The sequence below is a fragment of the Mustelus asterias genome, chromosome 10, assembly GCF_964213995.1.
Source record: "Mustelus asterias chromosome 10, sMusAst1.hap1.1, whole genome shotgun sequence".
Lineage (NCBI taxonomy): Eukaryota > Metazoa > Chordata > Chondrichthyes > Carcharhiniformes > Triakidae > Mustelus > Mustelus asterias.
In genome coordinates this window covers 3854692-3877273 of record NC_135810.1, presented here as the reverse complement: position 1 = coordinate 3877273, position 22582 = coordinate 3854692, and the positions used below count along the sequence as shown (strand labels likewise).

The 22582-nt window shown below is 46.6% G+C and overlaps 1 protein-coding gene across 2 annotated transcripts in view; it reads left to right on the top strand.

The window, feature by feature from the left end:
* The window catches only part of clybl (citrate lyase beta like), a 142064-nt gene that overhangs the window by 100384 nt on the left and 19098 nt on the right, over positions 1 to 22582 (top strand). For both annotated transcript variants that reach the window (XM_078221553.1, XM_078221554.1), the window contains one exon: positions 21091 to 21289. In XM_078221553.1, the coding sequence (XP_078077679.1) occupies positions 21091 to 21289 (199 nt within the window). The remainder of the gene's footprint in view (positions 1 to 21090; positions 21290 to 22582) is intronic.

Here is a 22582-nt window from a genome sequence, read left to right as displayed (position 1 = left end):
TGATGCAGGGAGTTCTCCAGGGGAGTGTCCAGGGAAGTATTTATCCCTCAACTGACATCGTGGTCAACAGATTATCCGGTCAGTTAGCGCATTGCTGTCTGTGGGAGTTTGCTGTGTGAACATTGGTTGCTTTATTTTCTATTTGAACTCATTGAAACATACAAGATCCTGAGTGGTGCTTGAGAGGGTAGATGCTGGGATGATGTGCTTTCCTCTTGTGGGGGAATCATAGACTCCTACAGTGCAGAAGAAGGCTGGAATTGAGCCCGGGTCCCTGGTGCTGTGAGGCAGCAGTGCTAACCACAACTGGGAGGCACTGTTTCTAAATAATGGGTTTCCCATTTGAGACAGAGATGAGGAGGAATTACTCCTGTCAGAGGGTCATCGGTCTTTGGAAAAGGAGGTCTCCAGCTTCAAGACCTACTTCCAGACTTGCCGATTAAAGAGGGTGCATCATAATGCGATTGTTTTTCAATCAGTAAAACATGTTGATGTGCCTATGGCAGGCGGTAAGAGTGGGAGAGTCTCCTGGTCAGTCAGAACTGTGTCCCCATGTTGAAAGACTCCATGCGCAGACTTTTACCACAGACTGGCACACACCATTTCCCCCTTTGGGAGAATACTAGAGAGGGAGACAGTCTATGGAAGTGTCTTCCACAAATGATAGTGGGGCTGGGTCAAGGCTGAGTTAGATTTAGGGGACAGGCAAGAGAATGAGGTTAAGGCCGTAGTCACACAGACCTACCATGATCTCATTGAATGGCAAGGCAGACTCCACGGGCTGAATGGCCTACTCCTGTTTCTAATTATAATGATATTTATTACAACAGTGACTCATGTTCTGACACACTTCCCTCGCTGTTAAGTACTTTAAGACACCGTGAGGTTGTGAAAGACATTATGGACCATAACTTCCTGACTCCCCTGCATTTGGGGAGTGTACCCCAATGATGCGCCAGGGAATCCCTCTCGGAAGGTCCCAGGTTTGTCCAGCAATTGTCCAGAAGCGCTAACTTCCCCTTGACAATTGTGCGGGGCTGGGAACCATCTGACAGAAGTGATTTAAATTGCTAACTGACGGTTCTGTCAGTTTTACCCTGGGAGTTACCCTGAAAGAGTTGGAAGGAGAGAAAGAAAGCACGTCTAACTTCAGAATAATTATTTTAAAGACCCAGCCAGAGCCCCGCATGAGACACCCATGGTCCCCTTGGGGATTCCCGCCCCCTGGCCCAGCTCAGCCCGACACTGAATAACACCCCCCTATCCCCACACCCCCGCCATTGTCTGAACTCTCACCCCCACATCCCCTTCACTTACCTTTGAAACTCACTGGGGGGTGTTTTCCCTTCTGCTCTCCATGGAAATCATAGCGGATGTGGGGGGGGTGGGGGTGAACCATGCAAAGGTCTGTTGACCTCAGGCGGGATTTTCCAGTTTTGGGGAGTGCGGCTAGTGCCGTGAGAAAAGGGGGGTGGGGGTGGGTGAGGCCTCCTTTTGCAGCTTGCAAATGGGGACAAGCTTCACTGCTCCAATCCCACCTGACCTGTGTGAGGAAGGTCGGGCAAGGCAGCAGCTTTGGAATTCCAGTGAAGTAAAGTCACTATGGAATGGTAATCCACTGGGTACTGCCACTCCAAGGGCATTAGGGGTTCTTGTCATTTTTAAAAATACGCATAGAAACATAGAAACTAGAAGCAGGAGGAGGCCATTCAGCCCTTCGATCCTGCTCCGCCATTCATCTTGATCACGGCTCACCATCGAATTCAATATCCTGATACCCCGTTCTCCCCATATCGCCTTGATGTCTTTAGCCCCAGGAGCTATATCTAATTTCGTCTTGAAATCGGGCAACGTTTTGGCCTCAACTGCTTTCTGTGAGAGTGAATTCCACACATTCACCACCCTCTGGGTGAAGAAATTTCTCCTCACCTCTGTTCTAAAAGTCCTTATCCTCAAACTATGACCCCTAGTTCTGGACTCCCCCCACCATTGGAAACATTCTTCCTGAATCCACCCTGTCTAATCCTGTTAGAATTTTAGAACCCTGTTAGAGATCCCCTCTCACTCTTCTAAACTCCAGTGAATACAATCCTAACCGACTTAGTCTCTCCTCATATGTCAGACCTGCCATCCCAGGAAGCAGTCTGGTAAACCTTCGCTGTACTCCCTCTATAGCAAAGACATCCTTCCTCAGATAAGGACACCAGAACTGCACCCAATACTGCAGGTACTCCATACAGAGTTGGGAATGGTAGTCTAATGAAGCACTGTATTGAAATCTATTATGCAGAACCCTGTACTGTATGATTTGCTGTTTCAGTTGCCAGACATTGGCTGGGGTAATTTGTTCATACTTGTTAATACACGGTAATGTGTTAAGTGAACTGCGCTGGTGAGGAAAAATGAACTGATTTGTAGCCATCAGCAAACTCACCAGACAAACACAGATGGAGCTTATTACAACAATGTTCCAGTGATTTAATCCTGCTTTTAAACTCCTTTCCTGACTAAACACCACTTCATTCATTTCTGCTTTTTATACTGGATTTATCTTCATGGTTAATATGGAGCACTTTGTACCTCCCACGCCAGCTTCTCACTTGCATTCTCAAGATTTTGCAAACTCTTTCTCTCTCACCTCCCCCCTCCTCTTGTTTCTGCTTTTGTTTCTGACCCTGTTCAATACAGTAACTGCAGGGTTTCTGTTTTGTCCTGGGAGATTGGATGCTCCTCCCCTTTTTTTGGGCTGTTTTACAATCCATATAAAGCAAAGCTATGTTTATTCCTCCCCTTCCTCCCCTTTGCTCAGAGATATTGTCACTGACCTTTTCCTTTTTTTAAACACGACAGTGTTTAAGATCCCTGTTGAGGTACTGCATGTACTCCTCAGTGGAAATGGCCCAAAGGCAAAGCTACCTGAATTGCTTTTAATTACACCACATAGCGGTACTTCATCTGGGTCCTGATTCTGTTTGATTGATGCTTCAAGGCAATTGTCAGTGTAGATGATGGGATTAAGTGCCTCTTGAAGTGACTTTACATTTATGTGGGAACAATGAGAGCGGGGAGAAAAAACACTGAGTCATTCACTTTTAGGAAAACCCTCTTTTTTTAAAAGACTAGTCACACACATTCACGCACTCTCACACCCACTCACTTATTCACTCACACTCACTCACCTGTGCATGCACACATACACGCATGCACTCTCTCTCATACTCACTTACATACGCTCACCCACTTGCACACATTCACCTCCTTGCGCACACTTTCACTCGCACATACACTCACACACGCTCATGGGGCAGCACGGTGGCACAGTGGTTGGCACTGCTGCCCCTCAGTGCCAGGGACCTGAGTTCGATTCCCGGCTTGGGTCACTGTCTGTGCAGAGTCAGCATGATCTCCCCATGTCTGCGTGGGTTTCCTCCGGATGCTCCGGTTTCCTCCCACAGTCCAAAAGACGTGCTGGTTAGGTGCATTGGCCACGCTAAATTCTCCCTCATTGTAGCCGAACAGTGTGGCGACTAGGGGATTTTCACAGTAACTTCGTTGCACTGTTAATGTAAGCCTACTTGTGACATTAAGAAATAAACCCACTTGCGTGTGCACACACACTCACAATCACTCTCACTTACTCATACACACACTCTCACTCACAATCATTCACTCATTTGTGCACACACACATATTCATTCACTTCTCCACACACACCCACTTGCATACTCACATACACTCTCACACTCACAATTACTCACTCACACACACACATTTACTCATTTACAATCATTCATTCATTAACATTTGGGTTGGCACAGTAACACAGTGGTTAGCACTGCTGCCTCACAGCGCCAGGGACCTGGGTTCAATTCCAGTTGTGTGGTGTTTGCACATTCTCTCTGTGTCTGCGTGGGTTTCCTCCGGGTGCTCTGGTTTCCTCCCACAGTCCAAAGATTTGCAGGTTCGGTTGATTGGCCATGCTAAATTGCCCCTTAGTATCACAGAGATTAGCAAGATAAATACATGGGGTTATGAGAATAGGGCTTGGGTGGGATTGTGGTCGGTGCAGGCTCCATGGGCCGAATGGCCTCCTTCTGCACTATAGGGATTCTCTGAACACACACTCATACACACTCACTCACTCTTACACACACTCACTCACTGGCACACGCATGCACACTCACTCACTCTCTGGCATACACTCTCATACACACTCAATCACTCACTTACGCACACTCATTTACTAACTCACTCTCATGTACACTCACCCACACGCACGCTCACTCACTCACACACACTCAGTCACTCACACGCACACTCGCTCACTCACTCACACACTCTCTGACTCACTCACACCCACTTACGCATGTTCACTCAGTTACTCACTCTCATGTACACTCACTCATTGACACACTCACTCACTCTCTCACACTCACTCACTGAAGAATAATTGCAGTGTAAAACCAAGTCAGCACTGTGTGCTGTACCATGACAAGTCTTATATGATCCGTGCAATTTTGTGGAAATATTAGCGTTAATTACTTGAGAAAACAAAGACTGCAGAACTGACAGTGGAAAGCAGAGACTGTTAACTGCGATCATTGGTGTTTCAGATAAAATGTGGGGTAAAATGGGGTAATGGTAAAAGCGTTTGGACAACCGTCCTGAATAAGCAAAGGCAGAGTGCCGGCAACTGAGTTTCAGGAGCTGTGAGCGGTGAATGTTTGTGTAAGACTTGTCGTTGTTTACAACAAACATTTCAAGTCTTCCAGTTTTAATTAGAAGGCAGTTCTATGTAGATTTTTGTCCATGTTATTTTTTTTAAGGATTCTTAATCTGTTCCCCTTTGCTCAATTGTGTTTGGACTTGAATGGATTAATTCAGCTGCTATCTGCTAAGCCTCACACAAGGCTGACTAAGTGAGGAACAATTACATCTGATCTGGCTTTGATAGACTATTGGCAACTGGTGGCCCACACTGCAAACCTTGTTGAATGGGCAGCTCAAGTCAAAACAAACTTTACAAGGGAGAGTTGATGTTTGGCAAAGAAAGACTTTCACACACCCCTTTCTTCACATTCTGTTCAAACCCGATTTTGCCAAGACCTTGCCGAACCAGTTTGTAATTGACGAGTGTCACCGTAAGCCTGAAACCCCCTGTTCTGTACGGGATTTTCTCCAACAACAAATAGGCTGCACTTGCCTGCTGCCCCTGACCTTTGGATGCTAGCTGCAGAAACAACTTGCATTTATATAGCGCCTTTGACATAGCAAACCCCTCAAGGCACTTCACAGGAGAGCTATCAAACAAAATCTGATACGTAAGCACAGTAAGAAGTCTCACAACACCAGGTTAAAGTCCAACAGGTTTATTTGGTAGCACGAGCTTTCGGAGCGCTGCCCCTTCATCGGGTGAGTGGAGGATTGGGTTCACAAACAGGGCATATATAGACACAGACTCAATTTACAAGATAATGGTTGGAATGTGAGTCTTAAACAGGTAATCAAGTCTTTACAGGTGCAGACAATGTGAGTGGAGAGGGGGTTAAGCGCAGGTTAAAAAGATGTGAATTGTCTCAAGCCAGGACAGCTGGTGACATTTTGCAAGCCCAGGCAAGTCGTGGGGGTTGCAGATAGTGTGACATGAACCCACGATCCCGGTTGAGGCCGTCCTCATGTGTGCGGAACTTGAGCTACATTAGGACTGTGACCAAAAACAAGCCGGTTTTAAGGAATGTCTTAAAGGAGGAAACAGGCGGAGAGGTCTCGGGATGGAATTCCAAAGCTTAGGGCCCAGGCAGCTTGAATGACCACTATTGGCGGAGAGATTAAAATTGAGATTGCACTTTGTGGTGACTATCCCTTTAAGGTTAACACAGCACAGTAAGGGTCACTAGGCTTGGGAGATCAATTGGGATGAGAGTGGCTGATCACCCTGGAGGTGGAGTCCACTCTTAGGCAGAGGACATCTAGATGACATGTGGAAGGCATGTAGGGACTGGTGCAGGAGGGAGTGGGAGTTGGGGGAGGGGCTGCTGGCCCCTGTATAGTTTTTCTTTTTAATAAATATCTTTTGTGTTTCTAACAAATTCTGCACACCTGCATCATCATATTTGGTGACAAGGATAATTTTTTTATTCATTCATGGGACATGGGCATCGCTGGCTGGCCAGCATTTATTGCCCATATCTAATTGCCCCAGGGCAGTTAAGAGTCAATCACATTGCTGTGGCTCTGGAGTCACATGTAGGCCAGACCAGGTAAGGACGGCAGATTTCCTTCCCTAAAGGACATTAGTGAACCAGATGGGTTTTTCCGACAATTGACAATGGTTTCATGGTCATCAGCAGATTCTTAATTCCAGATATTTTTTATTGAATTCAAATTCCACCATCTGCCGTGGTGGGATTCAAACCCGCGTCCCCAGAACATTAAAAAATGGATTATGAGGATTCAGTTTTGGCCCGACACCAGTGAGTATCGGTTTTAATTGAAGTCTAAAAAAATACTCACATATGGAATTTCAGCACTAGCCAGCGAAATCCGTACTTTGTACTCTTGACAGACCAGACGAAGCTTTCAGAGTTTTAAATCAGCCTTTATTCAAGCTATAGTGAGGAAGTCTACCTTCCACAAGGCGGCATACAGACATGCTGAGTGAGACATGGCATGAACAATTATACCTTTGCTTATCTCTGCACCCATCTGCAGCTCCTCCAAGACCGCGTTAGGGAGCTGGAGTTGGATGAGCTTAGGGTCATCAGGGAGGCAGAGAGGGCCATAGACACAAGCTTCAGGGATATAGTTGCTCCAGGGAATGAAAATAGATGGGTGACAGTGAGAGGGGCTGCGAGGAAGCAGTCGGTGCGGGGATCCCCTGTGGTCGTTCCCCTTAGCAACAAGTATTCCACTTTGGATACAGGTGAGGGGGGCGACCTACCAGTGGTAAGCCGCAGTGACCAGATCGCCAGCGCTGAGTCCGTCCCTGTGGCTCAGAAGGGAAAGGGGGAGAGTGGTAGAGCTATAGTTATTGGGGACTCGTTTGTTAGAGGGATAGATAGGAGGTTCTGTGGCAACAAGAGAGACTCACGGATGGTATGTTGCCTCCCGGATGCCAGGGTCCGTGACATCTCCGACCGTGTCTTCAGGATTCTAAAGGGGGAGGGGGAACAGTCACAAGTCGTGGTGCACGTCGGCACCAAAGACATCGGTAAGAGAGGGGACGGGGATTTAAAACAGGAATTCAGGGAGCTTGGGTGGAAGCTGAGAGCCAGGACAAAACAGGTTGTCATCTCTGGTATGTTGCCGGTGTCACGGGATAGCGAGTTGAGGAACAGGGAGAGAGTGCAGTTAAACACATGGATGCAGGGACGGTGTAGGAGGGAGGGTTTCAGCTATGTGGATAATTGGAACACTTTCTGGGGAAGGTGGGACCTGTACCAACAGGACGGGGTGCACCTGAACCAGAGGGGCACCAATATCCTGGGAGGGAAATTTGCTACAGCTCTTTGGGGGGGTTTAAACTAATTTGTCAGGGGGATGGGAAAAGGAGTTGTAGTCCAGAGGTCAGTGAGTGTAGTGAGGTACTGGGAAGGGTATCATGGTCAAAGGTGGGTACCAGCAGACAAGAAGGTGGGTTGAAGTGTGTCTACTTCAATGCAAGGAGCATCCGAAATAAGGTAGGTGAACTTGGGGCGTGGATTGGCACTTGGGACTACGATGTTGTGGCCATTACGGAGACATGGGTAGAACAAGGACAGGAATGGTTGTTGGAAGTTCCGGGGTATAGATGTTTCAGTAAGTGTAGGGTAGCTGGTAAAAGAGGTGGAGGAGTGGCACTGTTAATCAAGGAGAGTGTAACGGCTGCAGAAAGGCATTTCGAAGGGGATCTGCCTACAGAGGTAATATGGGCTGCAGTTAGAAACAGGAGAGGAGCGGTCACGTTGCTAGGAGTTTACTATAGGCCCCCAAATAGTAATAGAGATGTGGAGGAAGAAATTGCTAAGCAGATTATGGATACGTGTGGGGGTCACAGGGTAGTTGTCATGGGGGACTTTAACTTTCCAAATATTGATTGGAGCCTTTATAGGTCGAATAGTTCGGATGGGGCAGTTTTTGTGCAGTGTGTGCAGGAGGGGTTCCTGACACAATATGTGGATAAGCCGACAAGAGGTGGAGCCACATTGGATTTGGTAATGGGAAATGAACCGGGCCAAGTGTTGGATTTGGTTGTGGGAGAGCACTTTGGAGATAGTGACCACAATTCGGTGTCTTTTGTTATTGCAATGGAGAGGGAGAGGGCCGTACGGCAGGGCAAGGTTTACAATTGGGGGAGAGGTAATTATGATGCAATCAGGCGGGAATTAGGAAGCATAGGATGGGAACAAAAACTGTCAGGGAAAGGCACTAATGAAAAGTGGAACTTTTTCAAGGAACAAATACTGCGTGTCCTTGATAGGTATGTCCCTGCCAGGCAGAGAGGAAATGGCCGAGTGAGGGAACCATGGTTCACAAAAGAGGTGGAATGTCTTGTCAAGAGGAAGAAGGAAGCATATGTAAGGTTGAGAAAACAAGCTTCAGTTGGCTCGATGGAGGGTTACAAGTTAGCAAGAAATGAGCTGAAAAAGGGGCTTAGGAGAGCTAGGAGAGGGCATGAGAAGTCCTTGGCGGGTTGGATCAAGGAAAACCCCAAGGCTTTTTACTCTTATGTGAGGAATAACAGAATGACCAGGGTGAGGTTGGGGCCGGTCAAGGACGGCAGTGGGCATACCAGAGATGACAATTTGTGCATGAAGTCAGAAGAGATAGGAGAGGTGATGAATGAATACTTTTCTTCGGTGTTCACCAAGGAGAGGGGCCATGTTTTTGAGGAAGAGATGGTGTCACAGGCTGATAGGCTGGAGGAAGTAGATGTTCGGAGGGAAGATGTACTAGCAATTTTGAATAAACTGAAAGTTGATAAGTCCCCTGGGCCTGATGAAATATATCCTAGGAGTCTTTGGGAGGCAAGGGATGAGGTAGCAGAGCCTTTGGCTTTGATCTTTGCGTCCTCACTGTCCACGGGGGTGGTGCCAGAGGACTGGAGAGTGGCGAATCTGGTTCCTCTGTTTAAGAAAGGGAATAGAAATGAACCTGGTAATTATAGGCCGGTGAGTCTTACTTCGGTGGTCGGTAAGTTGATGGAAAAGGTCCTCAGGGATAGGATTTACGACCATTTAGAAAGATGCAGCTTAATCCGGGATAGTCAGCATGGATTTGTGAAGGGCAAGTCTTGCCTCGCAAATTTGATAGAATTTTCTGAGGAGGTAACTAAGTATGTAGATGAAGGTAGTGCAGTTGATGTCATATACATGGATTTTAGTAAGGTGCTTGATAAAGTCCCCCATGGTCAGCTTATGAAGAAAGTAAGGATGTGTGGGATAGAGGGAAGTTTGGCCGATTGGATAGGTAACTGGCTATCTAACAGAAGACAGAGGGTGGTGGTGGATGGAAAATTTTCGGACTGGAAACCGGTTACCAGCGGAGTGCCACAGGGATCAGTGCTTGGTCCTCTGCTATTTGTCATTTTTATAAATGACTTGGAGGAGGGGGCTGAAGGGTGGATCAGTAAATTTGCTGATGACACCAAGATTGGTGGAGTAGTGGATGAGGTGGAGGGCTGTTGTAGGCTGCAAAGAGATATAGATAGGATGCAGAGCTGGGCTGAAAAATGGCAAATGGAGTTTAACCCTGACAAATGCGAGGTGATTCATTTTGGTAGGACAAATTTAAATGTGGATTACAGGGTCAAAGGTAGGGTTCTGAAGACTGTGGAGGAACAGAGAGATCTTGGGGTTCATATCCACAGATCTCTAAAGGTTGCCACTCAAGTGGATAGAGCCGTGAAGAAGGCCTATAGTGTGTTGGCGTTCATTAACAGAGGGTTTGAGTTTAAGAACCGTGGGGCTATGCTGCAACTGTACAGGACCTTGGTGAGACCACATTTGGAATATTGTGTGCAGTTCTGGTCACCTCACTATAAGAAGGATGTGGAGACACTGGAAAGAGTGCAAAGGAGATTTACCAGGATGCTGCCTGGTTTGGAGGGTAGGTCTTATGAGGAAAGGTTGAGGGAACTTGGGCTTTTCTCTTTGGAGCGGAGGAGGTTGAGAGGAGACTTGATAGAGGTTTATAAGATGATGAGGGGGATAGATAGAGTGAACGTTCAAAGACTATTTCCTCAGGTGAATGGAGTGGTAACTAGGGGGCATAACTATAGGGTTCATGGTGGGAGATATAGGAAGGATGTCCGAGGTAGGCTTTTTACTCAGAGAGTGGTTGGGGTGTGGAATGGACTGCCTGCAGTGATAGTGGAGTCAGAAACTTTAGGAACATTTAAGAAGCTATTGGATAGGCACATGGAGTACTTTGGGATGATAGGGAGGAAATAGCTTGATCTGAGTTTCAGACAAAGCTCGGCACAACAACGTGGGCTGAAGGGCCTGTTATGTGCTGTACCGTTCTATGTTCTATGTCGCAAGCAATTTGCATATTCCAATCACAAGTGTACATTTGTTCTGAAATCATTGATATCTAATTACAATTAATAGTTCTGATTACTTAATTTATGTCAGGTGAATACAGTTAACCGGTTACAGCCTCTATATGCTTGTCTAATTATAATAATTAATCACTAATGAGGTACACCTACATCTTAGAGTCTTAGAATCTTAGAAACCCTACAGCACAGAAAGAGGCTATTCGGCCCATCGAGTCTGCACCGACCACAATCCCACCCAGGCCCTATCCCCATATCCCTACATATTTACCCACTAATCCCTCTAACCTACGCATCCTAGGACACTAAGGGCAATTTTCTAGCATGGCCAATCAACCTAACCCGCACATCTTTGGACTGTGGGAGGAAACCGGAGCACCCGGAGGAAACCCACGCAGACACGAGGAGAATATGCAAATTCCACACAGACAATGACCCAAGCCAGGAATCGAACCCAGGTCCCTGGAGCTGTGAAGCAGCAGTGCTAACCACTGTGCTACCGTGCCGCCCCAGTTAAAAACTCCACCAGCTGCTGTGGTGGGATTCGAACCTATGCCCCATACATTAGCCTAAGCTGCTGGATTACTAGCCCAGTGACATTACCACAAGACCACCACCCACTCATGGTTACACCATCCAAATGCCCAGACCTGCTGTTCTGGCTACTACCCTATCAGAGTTCTCACCCTCTTGTCCCTTGGTCAGCTTGTTTGTGCTGCCCATTTGTAAGTGCGGGAGTTGCATTGAAACACGGCTTTCCAGGGAACTGTGCTGTACTTCATTCACAGGGGAGCTCTACTGCATTCAATAATCATAACCCCTTCACTCACCAAATTGCCTGTTTTTGGGCGAATAGACCCATTTCAGATGTTGAGATGTTGCCAGACCCTGGGGAACATATGTGGAACGAGCCCGGATTGGCCGGAACAGGCAGAAGTTCAGAAAAATGTAGAAAGAAAAGAGAAAATAAACCTCAGAACCAAGAGCTGTGATTTTTAAGTTTGAAGGAAATGGAACGTAAGTTAACAGAAAACAAAGAGTTGCTGCAGAGTTTTTCATAGAATCCCGACAGTGCAGAAGGAGGCCATTTGGCCCATCGAGTCTGTACCGACAACAATCCCACCCAGGCCCTATCCCCGTAACCCCATATCCCATAACCTACACATCCCGGGACACTAAGGGGCAATTTAGCATGGCCAATGTACCTAACCTGCTCATGTTTGGACTGTGGGAGGAAACCGGAGCACCCGGAGGAAACCCACGCAGACACAGGGAGAATGTGCAAATTCCACACAGGCACTCACCCGAGGCCAGACTTGAACCCAGGTCTCTGGAGCTGTGAGGCAGCAGTGCTAACCACTGTGCCACCGTGCTGACCAGAGAGCACAGAGGGCAGTGTTTTGGGTGGAAAGGGGGCAGTGTCCCAGGGAGCTGCAGCATGATCTCCAGTAGCACAGGAAAAGGAAGGGGCTGAGATTGCCAGGCTCCCAATCCGAGCAAAGTCTGGAGCAAAGATCCAGGTAGCGCTCCCTGCGCGCTGAGGTACCGCAGGCAGCGAGGTTCTGAAGTTTTAAAAAGAGATCCTTAACTTGTTTAAAAGACAAGTTATAAAGTTTTAAAAATGGCTCCTTGGACCTCGAGAATGAGGGGTCTTGCTGTGAAATCTACAACAGAAACAGGCAGGTTGATGGACTCTCCAAACAGCCAGGAGGGCAAAAAGCTGCAGAGTTCAATGGCTGAGACAGCTTTCCAGTGATAAAAAGAGAAGTTATGGAGGTTTGGAAAGTGAAGAACAGCCGGGATTCACACCCAAAACCTCACAAGCACGGGAAAAACACAGAACCAGCAGCTGGCTACAGCAGTGAAAATAGATGACAGTCTTAAAGCAGTAATGGATTTAAAGTGGTAATACATTTCATGCAGCAACTTGAAGAAGAAACAAATGGCAATGGACAGGAAAATTGGAGAAGACCCCAGGTGCCGGACAGCTCTCAAAAAAAGAGTCAATAAGCAACAAAAACCTCAAGGAAGAGGCAACGCAAGACCTCAGAGGAGGCACTGAAGACCTTGAAGAGGCAACAGAGGAGCTCGCATGAGGCAATGGAAGACCCCAGAAGGAAGCCATTAAAGATCCCAGGATGACAATCAAAAAGCCCAAAAAGAGAGCAACAATGAAAGACCCCAGAAGGAGGGCAGTGAAAGACACTAAATGACCAAATGAAGGACAATGAGAGAAATGCAGAATGGAAACAAGTCAACACTTCGTCAGAGACAGACCTGAGCAACAGTGAAGACAAAAAGGGTTGAGCTGTAGTTAAAACAAGTAGAAATGAAGGTTCCTTTTGTGAAATGTGTATGTCCAGTAAAAACGTGGTTGGTTCACCTCAGAAGTAATGCAGAAATTAAAAGCTGCAAAATAAACTAGGAACTATTGAATATCGGACGAATCAACAAAATAAATGCTCTGGAGAAGACATTAAAACAACAAGATTGTTGGTGGCACGGTAGTTTGCACAAATTGATGACAGAGATCTTACTCATACTGATGGGATGTCTATGTTAATTGCTTTACAGCTTATGTTTAGGAATGTTTGTTTGACATCAGAATAAAGGTTAAAGAGAAAAAGCTTATATTGAAAGCAAAGATGAAACCTAAGCTCCCTGATTCTTTTTTCTGTTCTTTCATGGGATGTGGGTGTCGCTGGCTGGGCCAGCACTCATTACCCATTCTTAATTGCCCTTGAACTGAGTGGCTCGTTCGGCTATTTCAGAAGACAGTTAAGAGTCAACCACATTGTTGTGGGTCTGGCGTCACATGTAGGCCAGACAGGGTAAGGACGGCAGATTCCCTTCCTTCGAGATTAATAGTGAACCAGATGTTTTCCCACTGGTCCAAAGATGTGCAGGTTAGGTTGATTGGCCATGCTAAAATTGCCCCTTCGAGTCCTGAGATGTCTAGGTTAGAGGGATTAGTGGGTGGGATATGGGGATAGGGCATGGGTGGGATTGTGGTCGGTGCAGACTCGATGGGCCGAAGGGCCTCTTTCTGCACTGTAGGGTATCTATCTATCTGGTGTCGTGGAGAATTGGGTATGGGCAGAACATTCCGCTTGGGCCTTCATAGAATCCCTACAGTACAGAAGGAGGCCATTCAGCCCATCGAGCCTGCACTGACAACAATTCCACCCAGGCCCTATGCCCTTCACCCTACCTATTTACCTTGCTAATCCCCCCGACACTATTTTAAAAAATGTTTTTATTATTATTTATTAGGGTCTCAAGTAGGCTTACGTTAACACTGCAATGAAGTTACAGCAAAAATCTCCTAGTCACCACACTCCGGTGCCTGTTTGGGTACACTGAGGGAGAATTTAGCATGGCCAATGCACCTAACCAGCACGTCTTTCAGACTGGGAGGAAACCGGAGCACCCGGAGGAAACCAATGCAGACACCGGGAGAACGTGCAGACTCCACACAGACAGTGACCCAAGCCAGGGATCAAACCCGGGTCCCTGGCGCTGTGAGGCAGCAGTGCTAACCACTGTGCCACCATGCCGCCCTTCATCTCTAACACTACACTCTGCACTCTCTCGTTTCCTTCTCTATGAATGGTATGTTTTGTCTGTATAGCGCACAAGAAACAATACTTTTCACTCTATGTTAATACATATGACAATAAATTAAAATCAAAGATCTGCATCCCATTGGCGGGAGGCAAATCAGTTTCATGCTGGCCTCCAGCGGGTTTCCCGATCCGCCAAGGCAGCACCAGCAGGTGATCCTGCGGGAAATTCACACCGGCATCAAACAGATTTTTGGACTCCTGCCGAACTCTACCCCTCCCCGGCCCCCATCCCCACACCCATCCTTGAATGCACTGACAAGACTATGGACAAAATCTGCTGACTGCTGCTGTATGATGTGCTGATGTTTGCATTGACATATTTACTTGCTCATCCCCCTGAATGAAATCTCCCACTTGTCTGTCTAGCTCCAGTTCTTTCTTATTCAGCCGTTGCCCTGCACTCTGCACTCCCTCCTCATTTGCAATAAGCTGCGCATTTAAAGGTTCGGTAGGAAGTACCCTGTGCCTTCGAGTCAGAGGATCCGGCTTCCAGCCCCACTCTGGAGACGCAATCCAGTCCTGAGGAAGTGCGGCACTGAAAGAGGCGCCATCTTCCCAGCGAGACATTAAAACCAAGCAGTTGGCTGGCGAACGTGATCGATGTCACGGTTGCTACCCCAAAGAAGAGCAGGAGGATTCTGGCCAATGTTTGTCCCTCAATCAACATCACTAAAAACAGCTGATCAGATTGCTGTTTGTGGAATCTTGCTGTGCACATTGGCTGTTGCATTTCCTACATCGTAGCAGTGACTACACTTCAAAGGTACCTCAAAATACAGAATACTGAAAGGCCTGGATAGAGTGGACGTGAGGAAGATGTTTCCATTAGTAGGAGAGAGGAGGATCCAAGAGCACAGCCTCAGAATAAAGGGACAACATAGAAACTAGAAGCAGGAGGAGGCCATTCGGCCCTTCGAACTTGCTCCGCCATTCATTTTGATCATGGATGATCATCAAATTCAATATCCTGATTCCCCCCTTCCTCCCCCATCCCTTGATCCCTTTAGCCCCAAGAGCTATATTTAATTTCTTCAGAACCGAAATGAAGAGGAATTTCTTCAGCCAGAGGGTGGTGAATCTGTGGAACTCTTTACTACAGAAGGCTGTAGAGGCCGGGTCATTGAGTGCATTTAAGACAGAGATAGATAGATTCTTAATTGGTAAGGGGATCAAAGATTATAGGGAAAAGGCGAGAGAATGAGGTTGAGAAACATAAAGTAAGTAAAGTTTATTTATTAGTGTCACAAGTAAGCTTACATTAGCACTGCAATGAAGGTACTGTGAATATCTCCTAGTCACCACAGTCCGGCACCTGTTTGGATACACGGAGGGAGAATTTATCATGACCACTTCACCTAACTTACACATCTTTGGACCGTAGGGCGAAACCGGAGCACCCGGAGAAAACCCATGCAGACACAGGGAGAATGTGCAAACTCCACACAGTCAGTGACCCAAACCGGGAATCAAACCTGGGTCCCCCGTGAAGCAGCAGTGCTAACCACTGTACCACCGTGCCGCCCATGATTGAATGGTGGAGCAGAGTCGATGGGCCGAATGGCTTAATTCTGCTCCTATGTCTTATGGTCTTATTAACTGTATAGCACTTTGGAAATTCTGAGGGTAGGAAATGTGTTATCTAAATGCCAGTTTTGATGGCAGGGCAGGGGTGTTCAAGTCCCTGAAAATATTTTGCAAAAAAATATTCGGAAAAGTCTTTGGAGAGATGCTACAGGGTGAGATTAATATGTACAAGGCCATTGCTGAGGCCCCATATGTAGGAAGCACAGAAAAGCTACAGAGAGGGTCAACGGGATAAAAAGCAGAATTGTTATGAGGAAAGCTTCGAGTTACTGGGATTACTTCCATTGGAGTACAGGAGACCATACAATTTAATAGAGGCTTTTAAAATTCTGAGGGATTTTAATAGGGCAAAAAGGAAAAGGCCATTTCCTGTGCTTTGGGAGTCAGTGTTGAGTGGTTTTTAATTTAAGACTTTGACTCAGGGAAGTGAGGAGAAATTTCTTCAGAATTGTTGGCCTACAATGTTTTGCCACTGGGAATGCTTCAGGCAGATACCATTGCATCCTTTAAGGCAAAAACGGATAATTATTTCAAGTTGAGGAAACGGCATTGCTGTGGGAGGAAGCAGAGCGGTGAAATCAGCTTTCATCTGTGCTGTACATCTTTGGGGTTCTCAGAGTTACACCCCCACCCCGCCCCCCCCCCACCCCAGAAAATGACAAAGGCTACTTCATAGCAAGGAGCATCACAAATCTGTCATCCTCTGACACAGGAAAACGGATTTCTCCCAGAGCGTTGCTTCAGGTGAATCGGAGGTTTTATATAAACCGGCTCATTATGATGCTGGGCCTTGTTACCAGGAACATAAACATTGTGAGCAAATGTGAAGTCGGAGAATGATACAGCACAGAAGGAGACCATTCAGCCCATTGCATCTGTACCGGCTCTTTGAAAGAGCGATGCAATTAGTAAAGTTTATTTATTAGTCACAAGTAAGGCTTACATTAACACCGCAATGAAGTTACTGTGACATTCCCCTAGTCGCCACAGTCCGGCACTTGTTCGGGTCAATGCGCCTAACCTGCACGTCTTTCAGATTGTGGGAGGAAACCGGAGCACCCGGAGGAAACCCACGCAGACACGGGGAGAACGTGCAAACTCCACACAGACAGTGACCCAAGCCGGGAATCGAACCTGGGTCTCTGATGCTGTGAAGCAGCATTGCTAACCACTGTGCTACCGTGCCGCTCCCTCTCCTTGCCCGTTCTCCATAGCCCTGTAAATTTCGCCCCTTCAATGTATCAAGTTATTATTGAATCTGCTTCCACTGCCCTTACAAGGCAGTGCCTTCCAAATCAGAACAACTCGCTGCAAAAATGAATTATTCTTAACTTGTCTTTGGGTTCCTTCGCCAGATATCTGAAACCTGTGTCCTCTGGTTATCAGAGATTTGAGAGGACACGGGTGAAATCTCAGAGTCTCGAAGTGTTTTGAGGAGGCCCCAGGGTGTGGGCACACTGAGGCATATTCTGGGATCACTGGGAGAGGTGTCATGTGATTGCCAAATGCCCGTGTGTTCTGAATATTAAGCTGCACGTGTCAGTGAACTGTATGCGCCTCACTCTCAGAGATATTAAATCGAGGTACTGTCTGCCCCGTCAGATGAATTTAAAACATCCGGTGGCACTATTTCGAAGAAGAGTAGGAGAGTTCTCCTCAGTGCTCTACCCAATATTTATCCCTCAACCAAGATCACTAAAACAGATTGTCTGATCTTTATTACATTTCTGTTGGTGTATTTCATTTCAAGTTTAAGTTTATTTATTAATGTCACAAGTAGGCTTACATTAACACTGCAATGAAGTTACTGTGAAAATCCCGAGTCGCCACACTTCGGCGTCTGTTCGGGTACACTGAGGGAGAATTTAGCACGGCCAATGCACCTAACCAGCACGTCTTTCAGACTGTGGGAGGAAACCGGAGCACCCGGAGGAAACCCACGCAGGCACGGGGAGAACATGCAAACTCCACACAGACAGTGACTCAAGCCAGGAGTCGAACCCAGGTCCCTGGTGCTGTGAGGCAGCAGTGCTAACCACTGTGCCACAAAGTTAAGAATATATGATCAGATGCTATGCAAGGTGACCCATTTTGCAGGATTGCCTTCCCTCCAGCAATCCTCAAGACTCCAACTGTGAGCAAACCGAGGATGAAATGATAGGGGCAATAAAACATATTCCTCATTTTTCTTTGAACACTTTTGTTCATTAGTTGTGGAATAAATCTTCAGAGGCAGAAGTCCCTTCACCAAAATCCCTTTATTTACAAGTCCAGCAGCAGTACACAGAGTGCGATCAGTCAGCACTCTACCTTCGGGAGCGCCAGAGGAACTGACACTCCTGGTTAAATACAAGGAAAAGACTCCCTGATTGGCCCATCAATTGACTCCTTAATCAGGGAGTTCATACTCCAATAGGCCAACCTCAATGGCCTGATTGAAGTCATTACAAGTTGTAAAAATATTGGACCTGGAAAATGGCTCTGTCTGACAGCAAGGAGCCATCAAGTTGCAGAAAGCTTTCTGATTGGTGTAAGGTGGTGGTGCACAGTTGAGTGCATTGGGCATTCATAGGAGGCTGAGATGAAAGTCATGTGATGCAACCTCCAGGCATATATTAAACCAGAGATCACCTGCTCTGGCATTTACTAAGAACATGGCTGAACCTCTTTTGCCTTCCCACACAAAAATCCATCAAACGCTGCCTTTAATATACTCAGTGATGGAGGATCTATAATGATCTAGGATAGAGAATTCCAAAGACTCACCAGCCTCTGGGGGAAGACATTGCTCCTTGTCTCAATCCTAAATGACCAATTCCTTTTCCTTTGGGTCAAAATCCTGGAACTCCCTCCCTAACAGCACTGTGGGTGTACCTACACCTCATGGACAGCAGCAGTTCAAGAAGGCAGCTCACCAAATGCTTCTCAAGGGCAACTAGAGATGGACAATAAATGCTGGTCTAGCCAGCGACATCCATGTCCCACAAATGAATTTTTAAAAAGTTGATGAATCTTATTTGTGGATCCTCCAGCCCAGTGGGAAACAGCTCCTTACCATCTTGCCTTCTCAAGAATTCTGGATGTTTCAATGAGGTAACCTTTGAAAGACACAATGACATCGACGTGGTCTAACAGCCCCTTGCTTATGTTCAGGGAAAATGTTCCTGACCCACCCCATCGCAGTAGTTAGCACTGCTGCCTCACAGAGCCAGGGACCCGGGTTCAACTCCCAGCTTGGGTCTGTGTGGAGTTTGCACATTCTCCTCGTGTCTGCATGGGTTTCCTCCAGGTGCTCCGGTTTCCTCCCACAGTCCGAAAGACGTGTAGGTTAGGTGGATTGGCCATGCTAAATTGCCCCTTAGTGTCAGGGGACTAGCTAGGGTAAATACATGGGGTTATGGGGATAGGGCCTGGTGGGATTGTTGTCGGTGCAGACTCGATGGGCCGAATGGCCTCCTTCTGCACTGTAGGGATTCTATGATTCGAAGAATGTCAAAACAGGCCCTAAAAAACTCCATCTCCCAGCATTAAGATGCGAAACATTCTCCACCCACCCTCCTCAAGTCTACACCGTCACCAAGACTGCATACTCCCTCTATCACCTATATATCACCCACCTCTGATCCTCCCTTTATCCAGCTACTGTTGAAACACTTGACCATGCTTTTTGTACCTCTAGTCTTCACTGTCCCTTGGCTCTCCTGGCCAACCTCCTACTTTTCCTCCTTGAGAAACTTGGAGCTCCTCCAAACTCTGCTGCCCATCTCACACCAGGTTCCGTTCACCCACATCCCCAAACTCGTAGTCCTACTTAGGCTCCCTGTCTGGCATGACCTCGATTTTAAAATTCTCCTCCTTGTGTTCACATCCCTCCATGACCTTGTCCCTCTGTGATCTCCTCAAGCCTTACAACTCTCCAAGATCTCTGCGCATCCCCATTTCTGGTCCCTTGTGCATCCTAATTTCCATCGCTCCATCATTGGCGGACATGCCTTCAGCTGCCAAGGACGAGAGCTCTGCAATTCCCTCCTTGAATCTCTCTGCCTCTCTGCTTTAAACCACTCCTTAAAACCTACCTCTTTGATCCAGCTTTCGATCATCTGCTGCCTCCTCATATGTCTCAATGCCAACGTTTGTCTGATAATTGCTATATAAAGGTGCTATATAAATACAACTTTTTGTTGGTGTGATTCTCTTCTTTCCTCTCACCCACCCATCCTCTTCCTCCTTTTTTTGTTTTTCCCATTCTCCACACATTGTCTCCAATTCCATATTATCCCCACCCTCTCTCCTATTCCCATTCAGTGCAGCCACATACATTTTTACTCCATCCTTAAAGTTACAAAGCCAGTGCTCAGAGTGGAGCGGGCAAACCTGGATCCATTCCTTGCTCGCTCCAAGGACCAAATTCAAATTCTATTGAATCCAATTCTTGGTCCCCACAAGGAGAGACAAACAAGATCCAAGCTGACAAGATAAGGCATTGCACCCCATCTTTAATTTGATTTGATTTGATTTATTATTGTCACATGTATTAGTATACAGTGAAAGGTATTGTTTCTTGCACACTATACAGACAAAGCATACCATTCATAGAGAAGAAAAGGAGTGCAGAATGTAGTGTTACAGACATAGCTAGGGAGCAGAGAAAGATCAACTTAATGTGAGGTAGATCCATTCAAAAGTCTGATGGCAGCAGGGAAGAAACTGTTCTTGAGTTGGTTAGTACCTGTCCTCAGACTTTTGTATCATTTTCCCGATGGGAAAAGGTGGAAGAGAGAATGTCTGGGGTGCGTGGGGTCCTTGATTATGCTGGCTGCTTTTCCCAAGGCAGAGGGAAGTGTAGACAGAGTCAATGGATGGGAGGCTGGTTTATGTGATGGACTGGGCTTCATTCACGACCCTTTGTAGTTCCTTGCCATCTTGGGCAGAGCAGGACCATACCAAGCTGTGATACATCCGGAAAGAATGCTTTCTATGGTGCATCTGTAAAAGTTGGCGAGAGTCTTGGGCTTAATCTGACGCTTGATCTTAGTAAAAAGACCGAGAAGCGATGAGCCAGGTCCTTTCGTGAATCATCTTATTAAACCAGTACTTCCAAGAGGATGCACAACATATTGTCTTTCAGACAGCCTGTACTGTACCTCAAGTTGTCACGAAAGGCATATTACTGATAACTTGCAGAGATTCACATACCGCTGCTGATGCTGATCATATTTCCCCATAAAAAGCAAATAGAACATTTATTTTTTCCAAATTGCCTTCCATGTTTTGAAGTCTGCTTTTTCTTTGTTTTCCCTTTGACTTTGAATATTTGATGACATTGGCCCTTTTTCTTTGCAGAAGTAACTCTGTCAAGACATTCGGGCGTGTGGAGTGTTGTCACTACACCTGCAGTGCAAATACCAAGCATAAGTACGTGCCTCGGAGGGCAGTTCTCTACGTCCCTGGGAATGATGAAAGGAAACTCCACAAGATTACCAGTCTCCATGTAGATTGTGCTGTCCTTGACTGTGAAGATGGTGTTGCATTGAACAAGAAGGTACTGCGCAGTGCAAATAAAGATGCAAATAAGCAGTAGCACAACTGTGAACCTACTGGAAGAGCATTGTAAAGTGTTGCTGATTCATAGATTTACAGTCATAGAATCCCTACAGTGCAGAAGGAGGCCATTTGGCCCATCGAGCCTGCACCGACCACAATCCCACCCAGGCCCTACCCCCATAACCCCACTTATTTACCCTGCTAATCCCTCGGACACTAGGGGGGCAATTTAGCATGGCCAATCCACCTAACCCGCACAACTTTGAACATTGTTCAGTTTTCTTGGAGGGTGATGTTTTTGGGCCTGATTTTCAGAGACAGATTTGAATTTCTACAGCAGGTTTCATGACCTCAAGATATTCCAAAGTGCTTTACAACCAATGAAGTACTTTTGAAATCCAGTCACCTTTGTAATGTAGGAAACACGACAGTCAATTTGTGCACAGCAAGCTCCCACAGAAAGCAATGCGACAATGACCAGATATTTTTATAGTATTTTTAGTGGCTTTGATTGTGCAATAATAGCCCAGGACACTCGTCAGAACCTCCCCTTCTTCAAAATAGTGATCAATGAGACCTTATTGCATCCACCCGAGAGGGGAAATGAGGCCTCAGTTTGATGTTGTAGCTACTCCAACAGTGCAGCGCTCCCACAGTACTGCACCAGTCGGTCAGCCTGAATTTTGTGCTCAAGTCTCTGGAGCGGGTGAACTGACAACCTTCTGAGTCGGAGGCGAGAGTGCGACTCACAGCCGATTCCCCCAGAAATCATTTCTGAAATTCCTGCCATCCTGTTTTTGGCCAAAATTGTTTTTTTGGCATCTGGCTATTCCCTCCAGGATTTTAATTTTTTCACTGTCCTGTGGTTTAGAAAAAGTGAGCTCTGACGCTAAAGAGAGCTGCCCTCCTCACTGTATGTCCTCCATGACATCACCAGTCGCCTCGGTATAGGCATTCCTGTTTTGTTTGCTAAACAGGCAGATTGCAAGAGTCATAGCTCAGACGGAGTCCATTTGGTCCACTGTGCCATGATGTCCCCTTCACAAATCCATGCTGACTCGCATTGATCAACTCTCCTATTAGTCCAATGAGCCCATGTGGATTATTGCCCTTCCAGTGTCTCACAAGAGGTCAACAGGCTTATTTCCTGCGCGTGAAGGTGCTGACATGTGATTATTGTTGCTGAGTGCTGGGTTGCATGGCATCATTCCCACTGACAGAACGTGAAGCTGCTGTTTATTGTGTTCCTGTGTCGGCTGTGGTGAGAGCATTAAACAGCAAACATCGTAAC